This window comes from Schistocerca nitens, chromosome 6, assembly GCF_023898315.1.
Source record: "Schistocerca nitens isolate TAMUIC-IGC-003100 chromosome 6, iqSchNite1.1, whole genome shotgun sequence".
Taxonomy (NCBI): domain Eukaryota; kingdom Metazoa; phylum Arthropoda; class Insecta; order Orthoptera; family Acrididae; genus Schistocerca; species Schistocerca nitens.
Genome location: NC_064619.1, coordinates 679,854,657 through 679,873,908, shown reverse-complemented (window position 1 = coordinate 679,873,908; position 19,252 = coordinate 679,854,657). Strand labels below are relative to the sequence as shown.

Here is a 19,252-nt window from a genome sequence, read left to right as displayed (position 1 = left end):
ATGACCCTGCTAAAACTGTAACAGCTAGTGAGAAGTTGGCAAACTACATCTGAGGAGCTCCTCACCTGGTGTCGTTGACGAGGGACCGCAGTGCGACCCGAAACGACTGTGCTGTCAGGTGGAGGTAGTCCTGCTGAATTGCGACACCCAGTGTCTGCAAGCGGTTCATGGTGAGCTTCTGGTCGCCGAAAAGCGGGAAGCCCAGGAGCGGGACCCCAAAGTGGATGGCCTCCAGCACGCTGTGCATGCCGCCGTGGGTGACGAAGGCGTGCACGCTGACGTGGGCTGTCGTGCAGGGCTCACGTTAGACCACCTTCCATCCAGCTATCTGAGTTATGCACATCAACAGCACAAAGTACTGTAGTAACTAAAATCATCAAATCCATAAGTGAAAGGATCTTCAAAAACCAGGAAAATCTGTTCTGCCTTGCCGATACTATTAGGAGGGAAGAAATGTGTTTTTGCGTACACACATGGTACGCCAATGTGAGGCCACTTGTTGTGCTTTTGTTTTAAGTAAACAAAGATTACAATTTTTCCGAAGTTATCCGCATTTGGAAAGCACTATTCGAGCTGTTGGGAATTGTGAGGACACTGTTAATATATCTACATGACATTCCAAAAGGCCATTTCATGAGCAGTAAGTCTTAGTCGAAGAACATGGTGAACATTGTGGTGGGAACAGGTATGTCAGTGGGTAGATCCTTGAGGTACTATGAGAGATGCAGTCTACACTGATTTCCATCAACACAGACAACAGCAGCCAGAATACACCTAGGAAATGGTATATGCAAATTTATTGTCGAACACATGGTTGTTGGTTCTGTGGTGTCACAGCCAGACACCACACGTCCTAGGTGGTAGCTTAAATCGGCCGCGGTCCTGTAGTACATGTCGGACCCGCGTGTCGCCACTGTGTGATCGCAAACCTAGCGCCACCACAACGCAGGTCTCGAGACACTGACTCGAACTCAGCCCAGTTGTACGGACGACAGAGCTAGCGACTAGACGTACGAAGCCTTTCTCTCTCATTAGCCGAGAGACAGAATAGCCTTCAGCTAAGTTAATGGCTACGAACTAGCAAGGCGCCATTAGCCTTACAGTGATTGTAATTAGAGTCTCACTTGTGTTCACCATAGAGATGTACAAGAAGAAATTAAAGATAAGTATATGAGAAACTCCGTTCTTTTCTTCATAGCATTAATTACGTATCCTGTTACAGTACTTCACGCCCGTCTGCGTTAGTCTAGCGTGCATTAAGCCACCTCTATCTACAAGGTGTTGGCCCAGCTGCCGACACATCAGGTTCTGCCTCGTGAATGATTCCTCTGGATCACATAGTGCTGGTATGGTGGTTGTGTACCGTTTAATGAGAGGACATCACACATCTAAGTTATCTCACTCCCTGGAATTGACTTGGCGTTTGACATTCTAGACTGGATAATTGTAGCCCCAAAATCATCACCACTGCTGACCATCTAATATGATTATGCAGCTTGTGGAAGCTTTGCTGTACTGGTATACAGTGGAGCTTGATAATCACACACTGTATATGAACCAACTGTGCACCCAGTTTTACAAAAGAGCACATACAGCCTGGGATAGAAATTCTGTATGACACTGTTAGAGATGCAGCTAGTATCGTCTATGTCTAGCTGCTGGTATTCTGGGACACCTCATACCTGTGTGTCACTGTGATCGCAGTGCATCTTTTAGTGTACAGTTAATTACTGTGCCTTGCTTTGTGTCATAGATATGTATGATTTCTTACCATATAGACAAGAGAGTAATGCTTTGTCTTACGATGGTTCCCTGGTGGCTTGGGAATACAATTGTCACTGCATATGACAAACATCATTTCATATTATATTGTCCAGTCACATCACTCATGTAACTGTCTTTTTTTCTTTTAGAAAAGTAAGCGACAGAGTATGTCAGGCTTAAAACAACTTTGTCATGAAAACTGTCACAAGAGTTTCTGGAAATAGAATCAATGTGATGTTCAAGTTAACTGTTTAAATATTTTATATTTTGTACCATAGACAGTAGTGCACTGACTGCTAATTAATAACAGGGAAATATGGAGGAAACAGTCTCAGTGAGCCTCATCTCAAGGAACGGCACCAGTGTTAGATTAGAAACTTAAAAGTAATAGATTCTTTTTCTTCCCAACATTAACTGTACAATCGTCCAATCTTAGTCTTGTTCGTTGAAAAACTGGCAATCACTTCCTGTGCAGATCCCACCTGAAGATCTGAAGCAGGAAAACTTCCTTTAGCATAAGAACTGGTGATCATGACATGACTACATGTAAATATGCATTTCTGCCTTTAAGACAGTGGTTAGTACTATCTTTCACATTCCTTCACAGGTAGTGTGTCCTGCCTCTAGGTGCAGCTTGGTGTCACAGTGGGGGTACCGATATTCTGGCACATCATCGCCCACCCCTCCCTGTCAATGGCCTGTGTCCAGAGGCCACACCACCCCCACTTCCCTCACTGCCTCCACTTCCCACCATTTCCACTGATCTCCACTTATCCTACCACCACCACTGTCCACATCATTCCTCACCAACCCACTGCCCTCATTAATGAACGCACAGCCTCACCACTCTCACTGCCTCTCCACTACAACTGCTTCTGTCACATCCAATGTCCCTCCTACCCAATGCTCCATCAACTTCATTGCCCCCACTGTTCTCATCAACCCCACTGCCCCCAATCCTTCACCACCCCTACTACTCCCACCACTCTTGCATCAATGGAGTGCCATTACCTCCAATGCCTCTCACAGCCCACTACCCTCAATGTCCCCAGTGCACGACTGCCCAGCACCACCCTCTATGGCTTTGCTGCCCCCATTGTCCCCTGTGCACCTATGCACTCTCTACACCAATCACCCAACCACCCTCCCCGCCCCCACCTCACTATCGCAATCACTCTGCAATGCTCCTCACCCTGACCACCACTACTCATCGGCACTGCTACCACCCCCACTAATCCAATGCCCCCACTGCCCATGCCAGTTCACTGCCTCAACTACCACAACTGCCTCCACTGTACCTACTGCCAATAATACCTTCATTGCCCTGCCACCTCTGCAGGCCCCATTCTCTCCACGGCCTCCAACAGTCCATCCGTTTCCTTTTTGCTTTTTAATTTTTACAAAGAATAAGATGGTTCCTCATGTAGTAACCCATATCAAGCAAACTTAAAGATCTTTCAGAAACAATAACAATTTCAACCTTCAGTCCTTTTTCGCCGGTATGCTGGGCAGTTTTAGGCTGCCTGTTCATTTCAACATAGCACATACATCCACTGAACCCAGTTATCTGTTGGACATATTCCTAAATCTGTCTTGTTATGTAATTTGCCTCTCTGCAACTTCCTCTACTACCATGGAAGCTGTGCTCTGGAAAAAATCTGGAAATCTGTGGTAAGGTCTTATGGGACCAAACTGCCGCGGTGGCCGAGCGGTTCTAGGCACTTCAGTCCGGAACCGCGCGACTGCTACGGTCGCAGGTTCAAATCCTGCCTCGGCCATGGATGTGTGTGATGTCGTTAGGTTAGTTAGGTTTAAGTAGTTCTAAGTTCTAGGGGACTGATGACCTCAGATGTTAAGTCCCATAGTGCTCAGAGCCATTTGAACCTTTTTTTTTTTTTTTTGGTCATCGGTCCCTAAGCCTGCAAACTACTTAATCTAACTTAAACTAACTTATGCTACGGACAATACACACACCCATGCCCGAGGGAGGACTCGAACCTCCGTCGGGGGCAACCGAACGGACCGTGACAAGGCGCCTAAGAACGCGCGGATACCCCGCGCGGCGAAGCTGTGTTCTGATGTCTCAACAGATGTCCCACAATGTTTGCAGCCACATGCAACTTTCCTCAACGATTATCAAGGCCAAATCATCATTTCTGGACTGTGTCGCTGTAACACTACGTATCGAGAGCTTACATTTTTTAACTTTCCATTAAATTCAGATCTGTCGGAAATTTCTTATTCAGATTTCCATAATGGTTGGGTTTATTTCACAGTCGTCATTTCAGCATGTGTGTTAACAAGAAGTCTGTCACTACACAGGGTGACAGTTATTGAACTATATGAAAAAAAAAGGAAATCAGTTACAGACTATGGCTTGCACACACTTTATTCAACATGTGAACATCACTACAAATATTCGGATTTAGGTTCTGACGTGTTCGATATGTCTGCCATCATTGGAGATGATGGGGCGCAGACGAACAGCGAAATACTGCATGACCGAAGTGTTGGAACATCGATGCTGTCGATGACCTCCTGAAAGGGTGTTTTCAGATCAACAATGGTTTTGGGGTTATTGCTGTAGACATAGTCTTTAATGTAGCCCCACAAAAAGAAATCGCATGTGTTCAAATCCGGAGAATATGGCGGCTGATTGAGGCCATGCCAGTGGCCTCTGGGTACACCAGAGCAAGGATATGATCCCCAAAACGCTCCTCCAGAACATCAAACACTCTCCTGCCGCGATGGAGTCGAGCTCCGGTCTTGCATGAGCCGCATCTTGTCGAGATCAGGGTAACTCTGGATGCTGCTGATGAATCCATCTTCCAAAACCTTCACGTACCGTTCGACAGTCACTGTGCCGTCGAGGGATATCACACTGACTATTTCGTGACTGGACAATGCACATCACACAGTCACTCGTTGAGCTTGGAGAGGCTTCTCGATCACGAAATGCTGATTCTCCGTCTCCCAAATGCACCAATTATGCTTACTGACGAACTTCGTCGCTCAACCAAACCATGCATGTGCATACTAATTCCCACCATGCTACGCGGCCAACCGTGCATTTTGAACAACCTAACACTACCGTTCAGTAGTTATGACCATTTTATTTTCCATAGTCCAATAATTGTCACCCGTATTATCACCTGTTAAGATGATGATATTAAATATGTTCCAATAACAAGTAAAGAAATGTATTAAGCATCACCTCTTGAGCTATTGTTTGTAAATGGCACATATGCACAGATCTTGATTGTGAGATAAACAACCCAGTAACAATGTAGGTGAAACATATAGTCTTTTCCGAAATATTGTAGGAGTGTGAAGTAAGCAGAAAATTCTAACTGCAGCTAGTGGACATAAAAAGCAGACTAACACAGGTAAAGGGGACGTTCCTGTCCAAAGGAAGCTTGTTAGTACCTAACAGCGACCTTAATTTGAGGAACAATTCTCTGAGAATGAACATTTCTCACAGAGGATTGATGGAAAAGATTCGAGGACTGTGGGACAGCTGGAAAAAAAGAGAATCGACTCGTTGGAGATATGGTACTGGAGTGGGATGTTGATGGATTGACATGATAATAAAAGGGGTGGTTCACCAAAGAATCGTTAAGGTGAGGAATGCATGGAGAACACTGACGAGAAAAAGGAAAAGCACGATAGGACATGGGTTAAGACATTAGAATAATTTCCTTGATACTTGAGTGAGATACAAATCTGTCAGGACTGACAGAGATAGATCAAATAAACAATTGAGGCCTTAGGATGCAAGTATTACCCTGAGATTTTGGCAAAGGAGAGACATTTCTGGTGGTCTGCGTCGAAACAGGTCAAAAAATGTAGAGACTGAGAGGGAATCTGGGACTAGTAGGCGAAGACAGTGTCCACCAGAGGAAGGTGGGAGTAATGTAGAGTGGAGCGACTGACCCAGTATGGCGGTCTGCGGCAGCCACCTGCTGGCCCACACGTTGCCAGGCAACCGCACACCGGCCGGTAGCTGGGAGGCGTCGCAGCGCAGCACCACACGCTGCTCCAGGCTGGACAGCGCCTCCAGGACGGCGCGCATCTTGTCCAGCGGCAGCGTGTGGAAGGCGATCAGGCTGCCGAACGACACGTACACCGCTCCATGGGCAGACCCAGACAGGAACTGCTCCAGCTCCTGTTAACAAACCGAAACTGTCCACAAAGACACCTCCCACACTGGGGCTACACTGTATCGTGACTTCTTCCATAATAGAGTGTTGACCTACCTTTGTCAAGAGATACAGCAGTCATTCTGAGTCACGTGGATTAGACACTATCTTGGTAGGTTTCTGAAGGTATGTGGCATTAGATAACTACGCAGAGTGAAAGAAGTCCGTTTTTCGCCCATCTTTGATAATTCTGTGTTCTTCATAACTCGTCCCCCCCCCCCCCCCCCCCCTCCAATGAACCATGGACCTTGCCGTTGGGTTGGTGGGGAGGCTTGCGTGCCTCAGCGATACAGATAGCCGTACCGTAGCTGCAACCACAACGGAGGGGTATCTGTTGAGAGGCCAGACAAACATGTGGTTCCTGAAGAGGGGCAGCAGCCTTTCAATAGTTGCAGAGCAACAGTCTGGATGATTGACTGTTCTGGCCTTGTAACATTAACCAAAACGGCCTTGCTGTGCTATAGTTGCAGAGCAACAGTCTGGATGATTGACTGTTCTGGCCTTGTAACATTAACCAAAACGGCCTTGCTGTGCTGGTACTGCGAACGGCTGAAAGCAACGGGTAACTACAGCCGTAATTTTTCCCGAGGGCATGCAGCTTTACTGTATGGTTAAATGATGATGGCGTGCTCTTGCGTAAAATATTCCGGAGGTAAAATAGTCCCCCATTCGGATGTCCGGGCGGGGACTACTCAAGAGGACGTCGTTATCAGGAGAAAGAAAACTGGCGTTCTACGGATCGGAGCGTGGAATGTCAGATCCCTTAATCGGGCAGGTAGGTTAGAAAATTTAAAAAGGGAAATGGATAGTTTAAAGTCAGATATAGTGGGCGTTAGTGAACTTCGGTGGCAGGAGGAACAAGACTTTTGGTCAGGCGAATACAGCGTTATAATACAAAATCAAATAGGGCTAATGCAGGAGTAGGTTTAATAATGAATAAAAAAATAGGAGTGCGGGTAAGCTACTACAAACAGCATAGTGAACGCATTATTGTGGCCAAGATAGACACGAAGCCCACGCCTACTACAGTAGTACAAGTTTATATGCCAACTAGCTCTGCAGATGACGAAGAAATTGATGAAAAGTATGATGAGATAAAAGAAATTATTCAGGTAGTGAAGGGAGATGAAAATTTAATAGTCATTGGTGACTGGAATTCGACAGTAGGAAACGGAAGAGAAGGAAACGTAGTAGGTGAATATGGGTTGGGGCTACGAAATGAAAGAGGAAGCCGCCTGGTAGAATTTTGCACAGAGCATAACTTAATCATAGCTAACACTTAGTTCAAGAATCATAAAAGAAGGTTGTATACATGGAAGAACCCTGGAGATACTAAAAGGTATCAGATAGATTATATAATGGTAAGACAGAGATTTAGGAACCAGCTTTTAAATTGTAAGACATTTCCAGGGGCAGATGTGGACTCTGACCACAATCTATTGGTTATGAACTGTAGATTAAAACTGAAGAAACTGCAAAAAGGTGGGAATATAAGGAGATGGGACATGGATAAACTGAAAGAACCAGAGGTTGTACAGAGTTTCAGGTAGAGAATAAGGGAACAACTGACAGGAATGGGGGAAAGAAATACAGTAGAAGAAGAATGGGTAGCTTTGAGGGATGAAGTAGTGAAGGCAGCACAGGATAAAGTAGGTAAAAAGACGAGGGCTACTAGAAATCCTTGGGTAACAGAAGAAATATTGAACTTAATTGATGAAAGGAGAAAATATAAGAATGCCGTAAATGAAGCAGGCAAAAAGGAATACAAACGCCTCAAAAATGAGATCGACAGGAAGTGCAAAATGGCTAAGCAGGAATGGCTAGAGGACAAATGTGAGGATGTTATCTCACCAGGGGTAAGATAGATACTGCCTACAGGAAAATTAAAGAGACCTTTGGAGAAAAGAGAACCACTTGTATGAATATCAAGAGCTGAGATGGAAACCCAGTTCTAAGCAAAGAAGGGAAAGCAGAAAGGTGGAAGGAGTATATAGAGTGTCTATACAAGGGCGATGTACTTGAGGACAATATTTTGGAAATGGAAGGGGATGCAGATGAAGATGAAGTGGGAGATATGAAAGAGCACTGAAAGACCTGAGTCGAAACAAGGCCCCTGGAGTAGACAACATTCCATTAGAACTACTGACAGCCTTGGGAGAGCCAGTCCTGACAAAACTCTACCATCTGGTGAGCAAGATATATGAGACAGGCGAAATACTCTCAGACTTCAAGAAGAATATAATAATTCCAATTCCAAAGAAAGCAGGTGTTGACAGATGCGAAAATTACCGAACTATCAGTTTAATAAGTCACGGCTGCAAAATACTAACGCGAATTCTTTACAGACGAATAGAAAAACTAGTATAAGCCGACCTCGGGGAAGATCAGTTTGGATTCCGTGGAAATATTGGAACACGTGAGGCAATACTGACCCTACGACTTATCTTAGAAGCTAGATTAAGGAAAGGGAAACCTACGTTTCTAGCATTTGTAGACTTAGAGAAAGCTTTTGACAATGTTGACTGGAATAGTGTCTTTCAAATTCTGATGGTGGAAGGGGTAAAACACAGGGAGCGAAAGGCTATTTACAATTTGTACAGAAACAAGATGGCAATTTTAAGAGTCGAAGGAGACGAAAGGGAAGCAGTGTTTGGGAAGGGAGTGAGACAGGATTGTAGCCCCTCCCCGATGTTATTCAATCTGTATATTGAGCAAGCAGTGGAGGAAACAAAAGAAAAATTTGGAGTAGGTATTGAAATTCATGGAGAAGAAATAAAAACTTTGAGGTTCGCCAATGACACTGTATTTCTGTCAGAGACAGCAATTGATTTGGAAGAGCAGTTGGATAGTGTCCCGAAAGGAGGACATATGATGAACATTAAAAAAAGCAAAACGAGGATAATGCAATGTAGTCGAACTAAGTGGGGTGATGCTGAGGGAATTAGATTAGGAAATGAGACACTTAAAGTAGTAAAGGAGTTTTGCTATTTGGGGAGCAAGATAACTGATGATGGTCGAAGTAGAGAGGATATAAAATGTAGACTTGCAATGGCAAGTAAAGCGATTCTGAAGAAGAGAAATCTATTAACATCGAGTATTGATTTAAGTGTCAGGAAGTCGTTTCTGAAAGTATTTGTGTGGAGTGTAGCCATGTATGGAAGTGAAACATGGACTATAAACAGTTTAGACAAAAAGAGAATAGAAGCTTTCGAAACGTGGTGCTACAGAAGAATGCTGAAGATTATATGGGTAGATCACATAACTAATGAGGAGGTACTGAATAGGATTGGGGAGAAGAGAAGTTTGTGGTACAACTTGACCAGAAGAAGGGATCGGTTGGTGGGACATGTTCTGAGGCATAAAGGGATCACCAATTTAGTACTGGAGGGCAGCGTGGAGGGTAAAAATTGTAGAGGGAGACCAAGAGATGAAGACACTAAGCAGATTCATAAGAATGTAGGTTGCAGTAGTTACTGGGAGATGAAGAAGCTTGCACAGGATAGAGTAGCATGGAGAGCTGCATCAAACCAGTCTCAGGACTGAAGACCACAACAACAACAACATAACTCGTATTGGACAAATTTTGTTGCTTTCTTTCTTTCTCATTATCTCGTACAGTTGCCGATGCTTCGGAAACTATCGCAATGGGATATGATGTTTTATTTTATTTTTGCATGAAACCAGCAGCCTCTTCCCAGTGTACATTGCTAGTTTCCTTGTCTTCTTCGTCCATTTCAGTTGAAATAATGGCTGAGTATTTTTTTAATCTCCTACATAGGATAGGGAAGTATCTTTTCCCCTGAAGTAGTGGAACTAACCTTTACTTCCATGTTCCTCTTCTCTTAATTTGAGCTCCAAACAGTGGCAGTGCGTGGTATTGTTTCAGCGTTGTACAATTTCCAATAATTTTAAACTTCATATATCCTCTTTTCTTATACTGTTTTTGGTTTAGAAGCCTATTAAATGCCACGAAATATACTGCAATCAACTACCTATGGCCGTCCAACATCGTACTGACAGGAACGCTGCCGGGTTCGAGGAGAGGATTTCCACTCCAACTGCAGCTCCCTGCCGGACAGCGCGGCCCATTGCACTTCCGTCTTGGACGAGTCGAAGCCTGTCCGTAACAGCAGGTAGCACACTCCCCAGTGATGTCACAAGGTGTTGTAGTCGGCGTGTAGACTCCCTGCGTAGAAACAGTTCCGAATGCCACGTCAGGTCCCACCGTTCTATGGAGGACACTTCTACAAGCTTTCCCTCCTCCTCGCTTGTTCAAGCGACTAGGGTACACCATTCCGCTACTCACATTATTACCAGTATCGATGTTTCAACAATAATTGTCTTTCATTCACAAATTTGTTGTGAGGGTAGACATTCGGAGGAAATAATTTCTCAACAGCATAACCGTATTTTATATTTTTGTTTATCGTAAATTTAATGTTGACATTGTGACATTTGGAAAAGTGACTAGAATACTACGATTGTTGGTGTTATCTCAGCCAAAATGTTCGCCATTATCACGTGTCGTAGTACTATTTCTAAGAACCTTCTGTATGAATGTTGTGGTGCTTCCAGGTTAACAAGTGTTTTTTTTTTTTTCTTTATAACGCAGTTTTCTATGCGTTGTTATATCTGATATGTTCTGGACAGACAGAACAAGCTAGTCACATGGTCTATAAGTCGTTGAGTTGAGCCAGGAAATATTGTCAGCTCTGGCGATGCCTTCCATTGACAGTGATCACGTGACGCAGATCGCAGACTTCAATCACTTCGTGGCTAACAAGTTTGCATCAATAAAAATGGGAGCACAGATTTTCAGTACAAGTGAGGTAAGAATAAATTTTCTTATAACGAATAATTTGTCTCTTTTTTTCCAATGTTTTAAATGACGAATGTGTTTCGGTTCTAATAGACATGTAGCTCATTACTCAGACGTGACGGTAATAGCTTTTCTAGATAGGTTATAAATCGTAGCACGTTCTCTCCATCAGATAATTTTCTTTCATAGATGTGTCTCTAATTTCCCGCAGGATAGTTAATAGGACTTAAAACTAATGTTTTTGGCCTTCATACACCATGATGTGTACCAGGTGTACCGGTATGAAGTGAGCGTTAAGATACAAATGTGTCGATAGGGAACATTTGTTGTGAACGAGCCTTAATTTTTTTTCTTTGGTTGGTATGACATCTGTGAAAGATATTTAGTATACATCAAGTCATGGAACAAACAACATCATATGTTTTCATCGTGTTAACAATGTGGAATTTCGTACCAGAAAGTGATGATTTGCGGAAAGCATTAATTTTTTGTTTTCATTTGAAAAATAGTGTTGCAGAGTCGCATCAAATGCTTGTCGAGACATATGGTGATCATGCTCTATCAGAAGCAACATGCAAAAGATGGTTTCCACGGTTCAGAAATAATGATTTTGATATGTAATGAAGAACGTGCAAGACCACCAAAAAAGTTCGAAGACGCCGAATTGCAATCAACATTGGATAAAGATGATACTTTGAGTCAGAAGCAAATGGCAGCAATGCTAAATGTTGCACAACAAACAATTTCTGACCGTTTGAAAGCTATGGGAAAGATCCAAAAGTGTGGAAAATGGGTGCCACATGAATTGAATGAAAGGCAGATGGAAAACCGAAAAACCATTTGTCAAATTTTGTTTCAAAGACATGAAAGAATATCAATTTTGCATCGAATTGTTACTGGCGATGAAAAATGGATTTATTTTAAGAATCCTAAACGGGAAAAATGATGGGTTAATCCGGGACAACCATCAACATCGATTGCAAAACCAGATCGTTTCGGCAAGAAGACAATGCTCTGTGTTTGGTGGGATCAGAAAGGTGTGGTGTATCACGAGCTTCTAAAACCCGGTGAAACTGTGAATAATGATCGCTACAGACAACTAATGATCAATTTGAACTATGCATTGATCGAAAAAAGACCCTAATGGGACAGAAGACATGGCAAAGTATTTTTTTTTTACATGACACTGCACATGCACACAAAACAAAACTGGTTCAGAATACAATCAAAATACTTGGCTGGGAGGTGCTACCCCACCCGCCGTATTCACCAGACTTGGCCCCTACCGACTACCATTTGTTTTCATCAATGGGACACGCATTGGCTGAGGAAAACTTCGATTCCTACGAAGAAGTCGAAAATTGGGTGTCTGATGGGTTTGCTTCAAAAGACGAGCCATTCTATTGGCGTGGTGTCCAAAAATTGCCAGAAAGGTGGTCAAAATGTATAGAAAGCAATGGTCAGTATTTTGAATAAAATGTTTTTACTTTTCAATTCAAAATTAGTGTTTCATTTTCACAAGAAGAAAGCTCATTTCATACCGGTACACCATAACGAATGACGGAAATATGGGTGCTGAGGTGAAGAATTTTCTTCCTTGCAAGCACCTCATAAAAATGCAACACTGAAATTTTGGTGTAATACCCAATTTCAGATACCATCAGCCCCCACTGGCTCCAGAAATGCTTTGAAAAGCAAAACGTAGCGTACCTCGAGCCTTCGCCGTTCCTCCTGCATGCCCAGAAAGAAAGCACGAAGTAAATAGTAAGGCTCTGCAGTTATTCCTTACCTCCCAATTGGCTAGTCGAGCCAGTACCACCTCCTCTTCTGGTAAAAAAAGAATCAAGCGCAATTAAGGCAGAAGAGAGACTGATTTTGAGTGGCGGACGTGATGCAGATGTTGGCGGGTGAGCATGCTTGTTCCCTGGGAACATAATGTTAGGGTACGTTCTGTGAAATAGACCATTCCTAAACATGAAAATATCAACACTTTCATGTACTGCTGTTAATTAATTACATCCCTTTTGATAATATTTGTGTCTGATGATTAACTAAATTGTGAACAGTGTCAGATCTTGTAGTCAGTCTTTGTCCGTTAACGGTAACTGTTTGTGTGGTGATAAGGATTTTACTTGTAGTAAGTTGCAAATACAGTGTCTTGCATTGATCATTCAGTGGCATTTTATTTAGAGGAGAGTAAATATGGAAGTGTTCATGACTGTCAGCCCTACGTAAGTTCCTTGTAATGTCGGTTTACTTCTTTATAATCTACTTGCATCGAGTTCTGCGAATCTCATTATAGCATTTCTAGCATGCTTACCAAACTGATTTTTTTCCAGTGACGTTGACATTTACTTCGGCCAGGTCGCTCCATTTACGTAGCGCTAAAACACACGCGACGGCCAAGTGTACCTATCAGTTAACGAAATATTTTGCTAGGTAGAAGTCACTCTTCCAAGACTACTGAATAGCAATATCGCTGACGTCCGAATTTTGTTATGACGTTTGTCAAACTTAACGTACTTTGCGTTAGGGAGATGATCTCCTCTCCGTTAGCATTTAGCACTACCAACCTGTTCTGGAGCCGGCCGGGGTGGCCGAGCAGTTCTAGGCGCTTCAGTCTGGAACCGCGCGACCGCTACGGTCGCAGGTTCGAATCCTGCCTCGGGCATGGATGTTTGTGATTCCCTTAGGTTAGTTAGGTTTAAGTAGCTCTAAGTTCAACGGGACTGATGACCTAAGATGTTAAGTCCCATAGTGCTCAGAGCCAAGCCTGTTTTGGATGATCCCAGCGACTGAGAGGAGAACTTGCTTGTGCATGGGTGGCTTTTGATTCTCTGTACAACCGTTGGCTATTTAACTAACTTTTAACAGTTATGCTCAAGTCGTGACATTCCTTCTTCTGCTGAGGTTGATTAGTTTATCGACTTTTCTACTGAGAGGCACTATTAATGCTTCCTTAATTTCCTCTTTATTATTCATTGCCAGTTTTGTTGCGGAACCATAGTTGGTTGTTATCCCTAATGCTGAGGTTATTGTCTTGTATGTTGAGTAAAGCTTTGTGTGGTAAATGGTTACCTCTATGCGAATTACTTCGCCGTTTAACAAAATACAAAGAGCCCATGCCAGAATGTGTGACGAACGATATGGAGGGCGGTGTTTAATAAAATATCAGTTATGTTGCTCAACACCGAATGGTCATGCCAGATCAGTTACGTTTCCAACGCGTTTTTTCAAAGTCTGTAAAGATGAGATTCTGGGCCGTAATATTTCTCATTCGTTTAAGATTCGGCACAGTCCTTGCATGATCGCTGGGTGACTTCTGCATAGGATAACAAACAGACTTTTTCTAAATAAAATGAATATGATTGTTTTGGAAAACTGGATTATACCAAAATCCACTCAACGTAATGAAAGAGGTAGGCCTCCCAAAGAAGACAGTAGTAATACACTATACTTGCGTAAACCTAACCTGGCGCTCGACAACAAACCGAATCTGGTGCATCGGGTTCCGATCAGGATAATCTGGTGGCCAAGACATCGACGTGAGCTGACTAGCGTGCTCCTCCGGTCAGGTCATACATTTATGGAGCAGAAGACGTAATCAGGTGCGTTTCCGATGGCAGCCCATGTGAATGTTCCCATACAATAACATTGGCGTGCTTCTGTAGGACTGTGAGTGTCTCGAACAGCTGTACGTCTGGATGACAGCGTTTCCGGACACCATCTCTGACCTGCAGTGACACGAAATCTGCTTTATCCGTCCAGGCGACACGTTTCCATTGATCCACGGCCCAGTCTCTTAAGATACAATGACATAAGTGACGATGTCGTGTCGACACTGGAAGACATAAGGATCGTCTGCTTTGGAGCACCACTTTCAAGAATGTCCTCTGAACGGTGTGCTCCGAAACACTTGTGCTGCACCGGCATTGTACTGCGCCGTCTGATCTGCCGGAGACCCCCGTCGTTCCTCCCTCAGACAATGGCCGAGCGTCGGACCTCCACATTCTGAGATGAGGTGTGGACGTCTGGTAGTTTGCCGGCTACTCCTGGTTTCGTCATCTCTCAAGCACTTTCCATAAACGCTCACGGCATTAGCATGAGAAATGTTGATCAACCTCTTAATTTCTGAGATATTCGTTCCCTGACAGTGGGCTACCTTTTGTCAGAGTCGCTTTTGTCAGTGTAGTTCCCCACTTGCAGTCCATTCGAGGCTACAGTTAGTCACCATTCGTCTCTGCTCCACTAAATACTGTCTCTCGGTGATACTTTGTGGACCGTCTGTTTAGTATTAAGTTATCTGAGGATGGCTTAAAACGCCGAAAAATGATTCACAACGAACTATAGAATAAGTATTACCGTAGAACATCACTACTCTGTATTAAAAATTTTAATATGTCTTTATTACTCCAAATACCGACGAAGTATTTCATAAATGTTATGTACTATCGTTAATGCGACACGTGCCCACAACACCAAAAGCCGGTGTTCTGACAATGGGCATAATTTTTTCGCTTATCATTGTGCAAGAGTACGGGTAACGTAATCAGGTCCAGTCAGGAAACATCATATCGGGCGGTTATAACTGAAGTGCAGCTACGCACACAGGTTCAGTGGGGGTTGTTGTTATCGTATGTTATCGAAACTTTGTAGATACGCTAATGCGTTAACATGAAACCGATTTGCGCTGGAAAAAAATAGTTCCATTTGTGGTCACCAGGTGGAAATCCGGTGCTGTACACTGTTTCTTTGAGGGTGTGATGTTCACGCTGTCATTTGATAGACTATAACGCGAGGGAACAGTATGGCAATTAAGAAGAGAGACTGTGCGCTGTTAGTAAAACTGTTTTATGTGAACGGCAGGCGTAACAGTACTGCATTTGGGAATGTATTGCCGAATGAAATATCTGAAGAGAGGCCCGATGTCATTTAATTTTTTAAGAAGATGATAATGAAATTCGGGAACACTGGTGAGTTTCATGTGGCACCTGGAAGACGAAGGCGTCCTGTCCCTGTGGGAGTTAGTGACGAAGTTGCTCTTGTCACTGTAACCGACCATGCAGCATGTGATCCGGGTAGCACCAGTCCTAGTGCGGTCTTGCGAGAACTGTCCATCCTATAGTCAAAAAATGGCTCTGAGCACTATGGGACATAACATCTATGGTCATAAGTCCCCTAGAACTTAGGACTACTTAAACCTAACTAACCTAAGGACAGCACACAACACCCAGTCATCACGAGGCAGAGAAAATCCCTGACCCCGGCGGGAATCGAACCCGGGAACCTTGGCGTGGGAAGCTAGAACGCTACCGCACGACCACGAGCTGCGGACTCCTATAGTTAACAGTGCGGAATGTTTTGCAGTCTTTTTTTACACTGGTATGTACAAAACCAGAAAGTGCAGCTACTGAAACTGTAAGATGCGCAGCAACGTTCTGAATTAGGTTTTCGCTTTCTGGCACGAGTCGAAGTTGATGACATGTGGTCAGCCAATATTTTATGGTGTGACGAGGCATATTTTATGCTACAGGATGCAGCGAATACACGGAACTAGCGAATTTTGGGTACTGTTAAACCGCGTGCTGTGCACGAAGAGCCCTTGCACACACCGTATGTGACTGTGTGGTATGGGTTCACAAGCACCTTTATTCTCGATTCGTTCTTTTTTGAGGAGAATACACCCAGAGAGCCTAACAGGTGCACCGTGATATCTGCACGTTATGGAGACTTCCTTGTGCTGCATGTGATTTCCGATTTGGAAGAGCGCAATCTTCGTTTTCACGCAATATTTGGCAACGCCTAATGTCGCTCGCCCAGTGAAATATCTACTTAATGTCACCTTCCACGATCGGGGTATCTCCAGAATTCTTCCAGATGCGTGGCCTGCAAGATCACCTGGTCTGAATCCATGTGACTTTTTGCACTGGGCCGATCGCTGTGGTCGAGCGGTTCTGGGCGCTTCAGTCCGGAACCGCCCTGCTCCTACGATCGCAGGTTCGAATCATGCCTCAGGCATGGATGTGTGTGATGTCCTTAGGTTGGTTACGTTTAAGTAGTTCTAAGTCTAGGGGACTGATGACCTCAGGTGTTAAGTCCCAATAGTGCTTAGAGCTATTTTTGCTCTGAGAATATCTACCGGAATGTGATCGCCAGCGACACGTTCTGTCGTTACCTGATCTGAAGGCCAGTATACAGGAACATGTTGATTAGATTCCACTGGAATTGCTGCGAGCATCTGTTGATCACGTCTTTTTACGGTGTAAACCTCCGTGGTGTTTCTAACAAGTGGCGTGTATATGTGTAGTTGATTATTGCCTCCGAAACGGAATTCTCACGGGTACAAATGATTAAGATGATCCTGTCTTTGACAACCTGCACGTAGAAATTTCCATAAAACGAAGCATCGTGTTGTGGTTTTACTTCAGTTTAGCACATCGAACCACTGACTCCTATCGGGATGCTACTAGAATGAATTAGAACTTGGACACCGTGAATTATTTATTCTCAAAATGCTTTAGAGTGCAACAAATTGTATATACACAATATCGGATTCTATCCTACACGTTATTTCCAGATTGGCAGAACATGCATTTGACTATTTCTAGACCGCGGCCGCCGTTATTAGACGAGGGACACGAAGTTGGCTGATACTGGTTCTCAGTGAGAAACAGAAGATCTACACCCTGACAGGCACTTTCAGAAAACGCTCACTGTACAAGAAAATGGAATTCAACACTTTCCTTGTAAGTGTTTCCTTATCCACCAAACCGGAGTACACATGTCATCTACTGAAGCACGGACAGTAGTTGCACTGCACCGATGATCTGCTCGCTGGGGCGTCGCCCGCTGTGCAAGTGAAGCGAGTCGGCTACTTGCAATTCTCTGCCTACACAGTGGACTCAGTGTCCCATCTGCAAACTCCTGGGGTTGAAATATCCTCAGCACAAGAGAGAATACGGGTCAAGATTTCTGTTTTCTCGCCAACCAGGAAGAGAAACTCGAATCAAGTATTCTTCCGTAGAAGAGCGCTTGAGTGTGAGCCAGACTGCTCAGAGCGCTAAACAATCTTCACTCGAGTAAACAGAGTAACAACTCTCTCACGGAGAAACGACTCCACACACTCCTTGTGTCAAAAGCAACGCTCCTCAAAATGTACCCGACAGATTTTCCGCTCCGGCTCTCGCCACCGAAGTCTAGCTCGATTCCCAGAGCGATCTGTCTTCGTTCACTCTTGGCAGGGGTGTGTGCTGCATCAGGAGGGAGGGACGTCTTCTCGATCGGTCCTTACAGGGAAGTCCTTGCTCACGTCACACTCCAGCTCCCTGCTGGACTCGCGGCGTCTGCGTTTGCGTTCAGGCGAGGAATCACGGAGACCGTTACAAAAACATTTTGTACCAGCACGTGGGTCATGAATCTGCCGGCCAGTCACCTGAAGCTCAATCTCCTGTCATAAGATTTTGTGGCAGGTTCAATTTCCCTTTGTACATCTTGACTCTCCGCCAATCGAAAACGCGTCTCTGCTTTTCCATGGGAAACATTCCCCGGCACTTCCTGTGAGAAGATACCTCGAAGGCCAGCTCACGACCATCGTTTATGACTCCGCGCATTGCTTCGCAATAAAAGGATGTCCTTTCGCCTTCCCCTGCCCCTGGCATTCATCCTTCAGATTTGGAATTCTGAAATTTTTTCTGTCCTATCAGAGAGCAACCTGCTGCCTGCTCTGTCCATGGTACAGGGGACCTGCAGCCTCTTGCATCATAAACCACCGTCGCCACACTGTGCTCCCTCTCTCAGGGCAGTAAATGTCCGCCCCTACAGAACATGTTATGACTCTTCCCATCCCCTCCTTAGCTGATAGTGGCTTCTGACGAAAGCGTCGCCTGCTTCACCTTTTCTGTCAGTGCTCAACCCTAATTAATTCTGAGACATGCAGTACTACACAAGTTATTAATACGGCATGCTAGCTAGTATCAGCCAATAAAATGATTAATAATGCGATTGAGCATTTTAAAGAGTGATCTCTCATAAATATAAATTTGCAAGAATATTAAATATGTCGTAGCGAAATCTTGCTGCCTTTACAACAGATGCAGCATCTTGTCGCTTTCTCTGGTGGCCGTATTAAACAGACTGTGTAAGGGATCGCTAATAATAAAGCCAGCATTATTTTGTCACTTTTTTGACCCTTTGTGCCCATATCCCATTCCCAATCCATTACATATGGAAACATTTCTATATTTCTTTCTTGCATCCACAGCACTAGATTTGCACTAGATCGCCAAAATTGGAAATCCGTTCTGCATTAAGACATCAGGATATCTACCAAGTGTTGCTGTCGCACGAGAAATAAAGTCAACGCTGAATCAGTGTGAACAGCAGCACTTTAATTATAATCGCCATGTACTTGTCACGACACACACATGATGTGTCAGTCATCAGTTGTGTAACTCTGCATCTGGCTTGTGCA

At 44.1% G+C, this 19,252-nt stretch overlaps 1 protein-coding gene across 1 annotated transcript in view; it reads right to left on the bottom strand.

Moving 5' to 3' along the window:
- Window positions 1-19,252, bottom strand: part of LOC126263563 (UDP-glucosyltransferase 2-like) — an 84,435-nt gene that overhangs the window by 18,164 nt on the left and 47,019 nt on the right. Inside the window, exons 6-7 of the mRNA XM_049960656.1 lie at window positions 5,698-5,929; window positions 66-285 (exon numbers count right to left, since the gene is read on the bottom strand). Coding sequence (XP_049816613.1) covers window positions 66-285; window positions 5,698-5,929 — 452 coding nt within the window. The remainder of the gene's footprint in view (window positions 1-65; window positions 286-5,697; window positions 5,930-19,252) is intronic.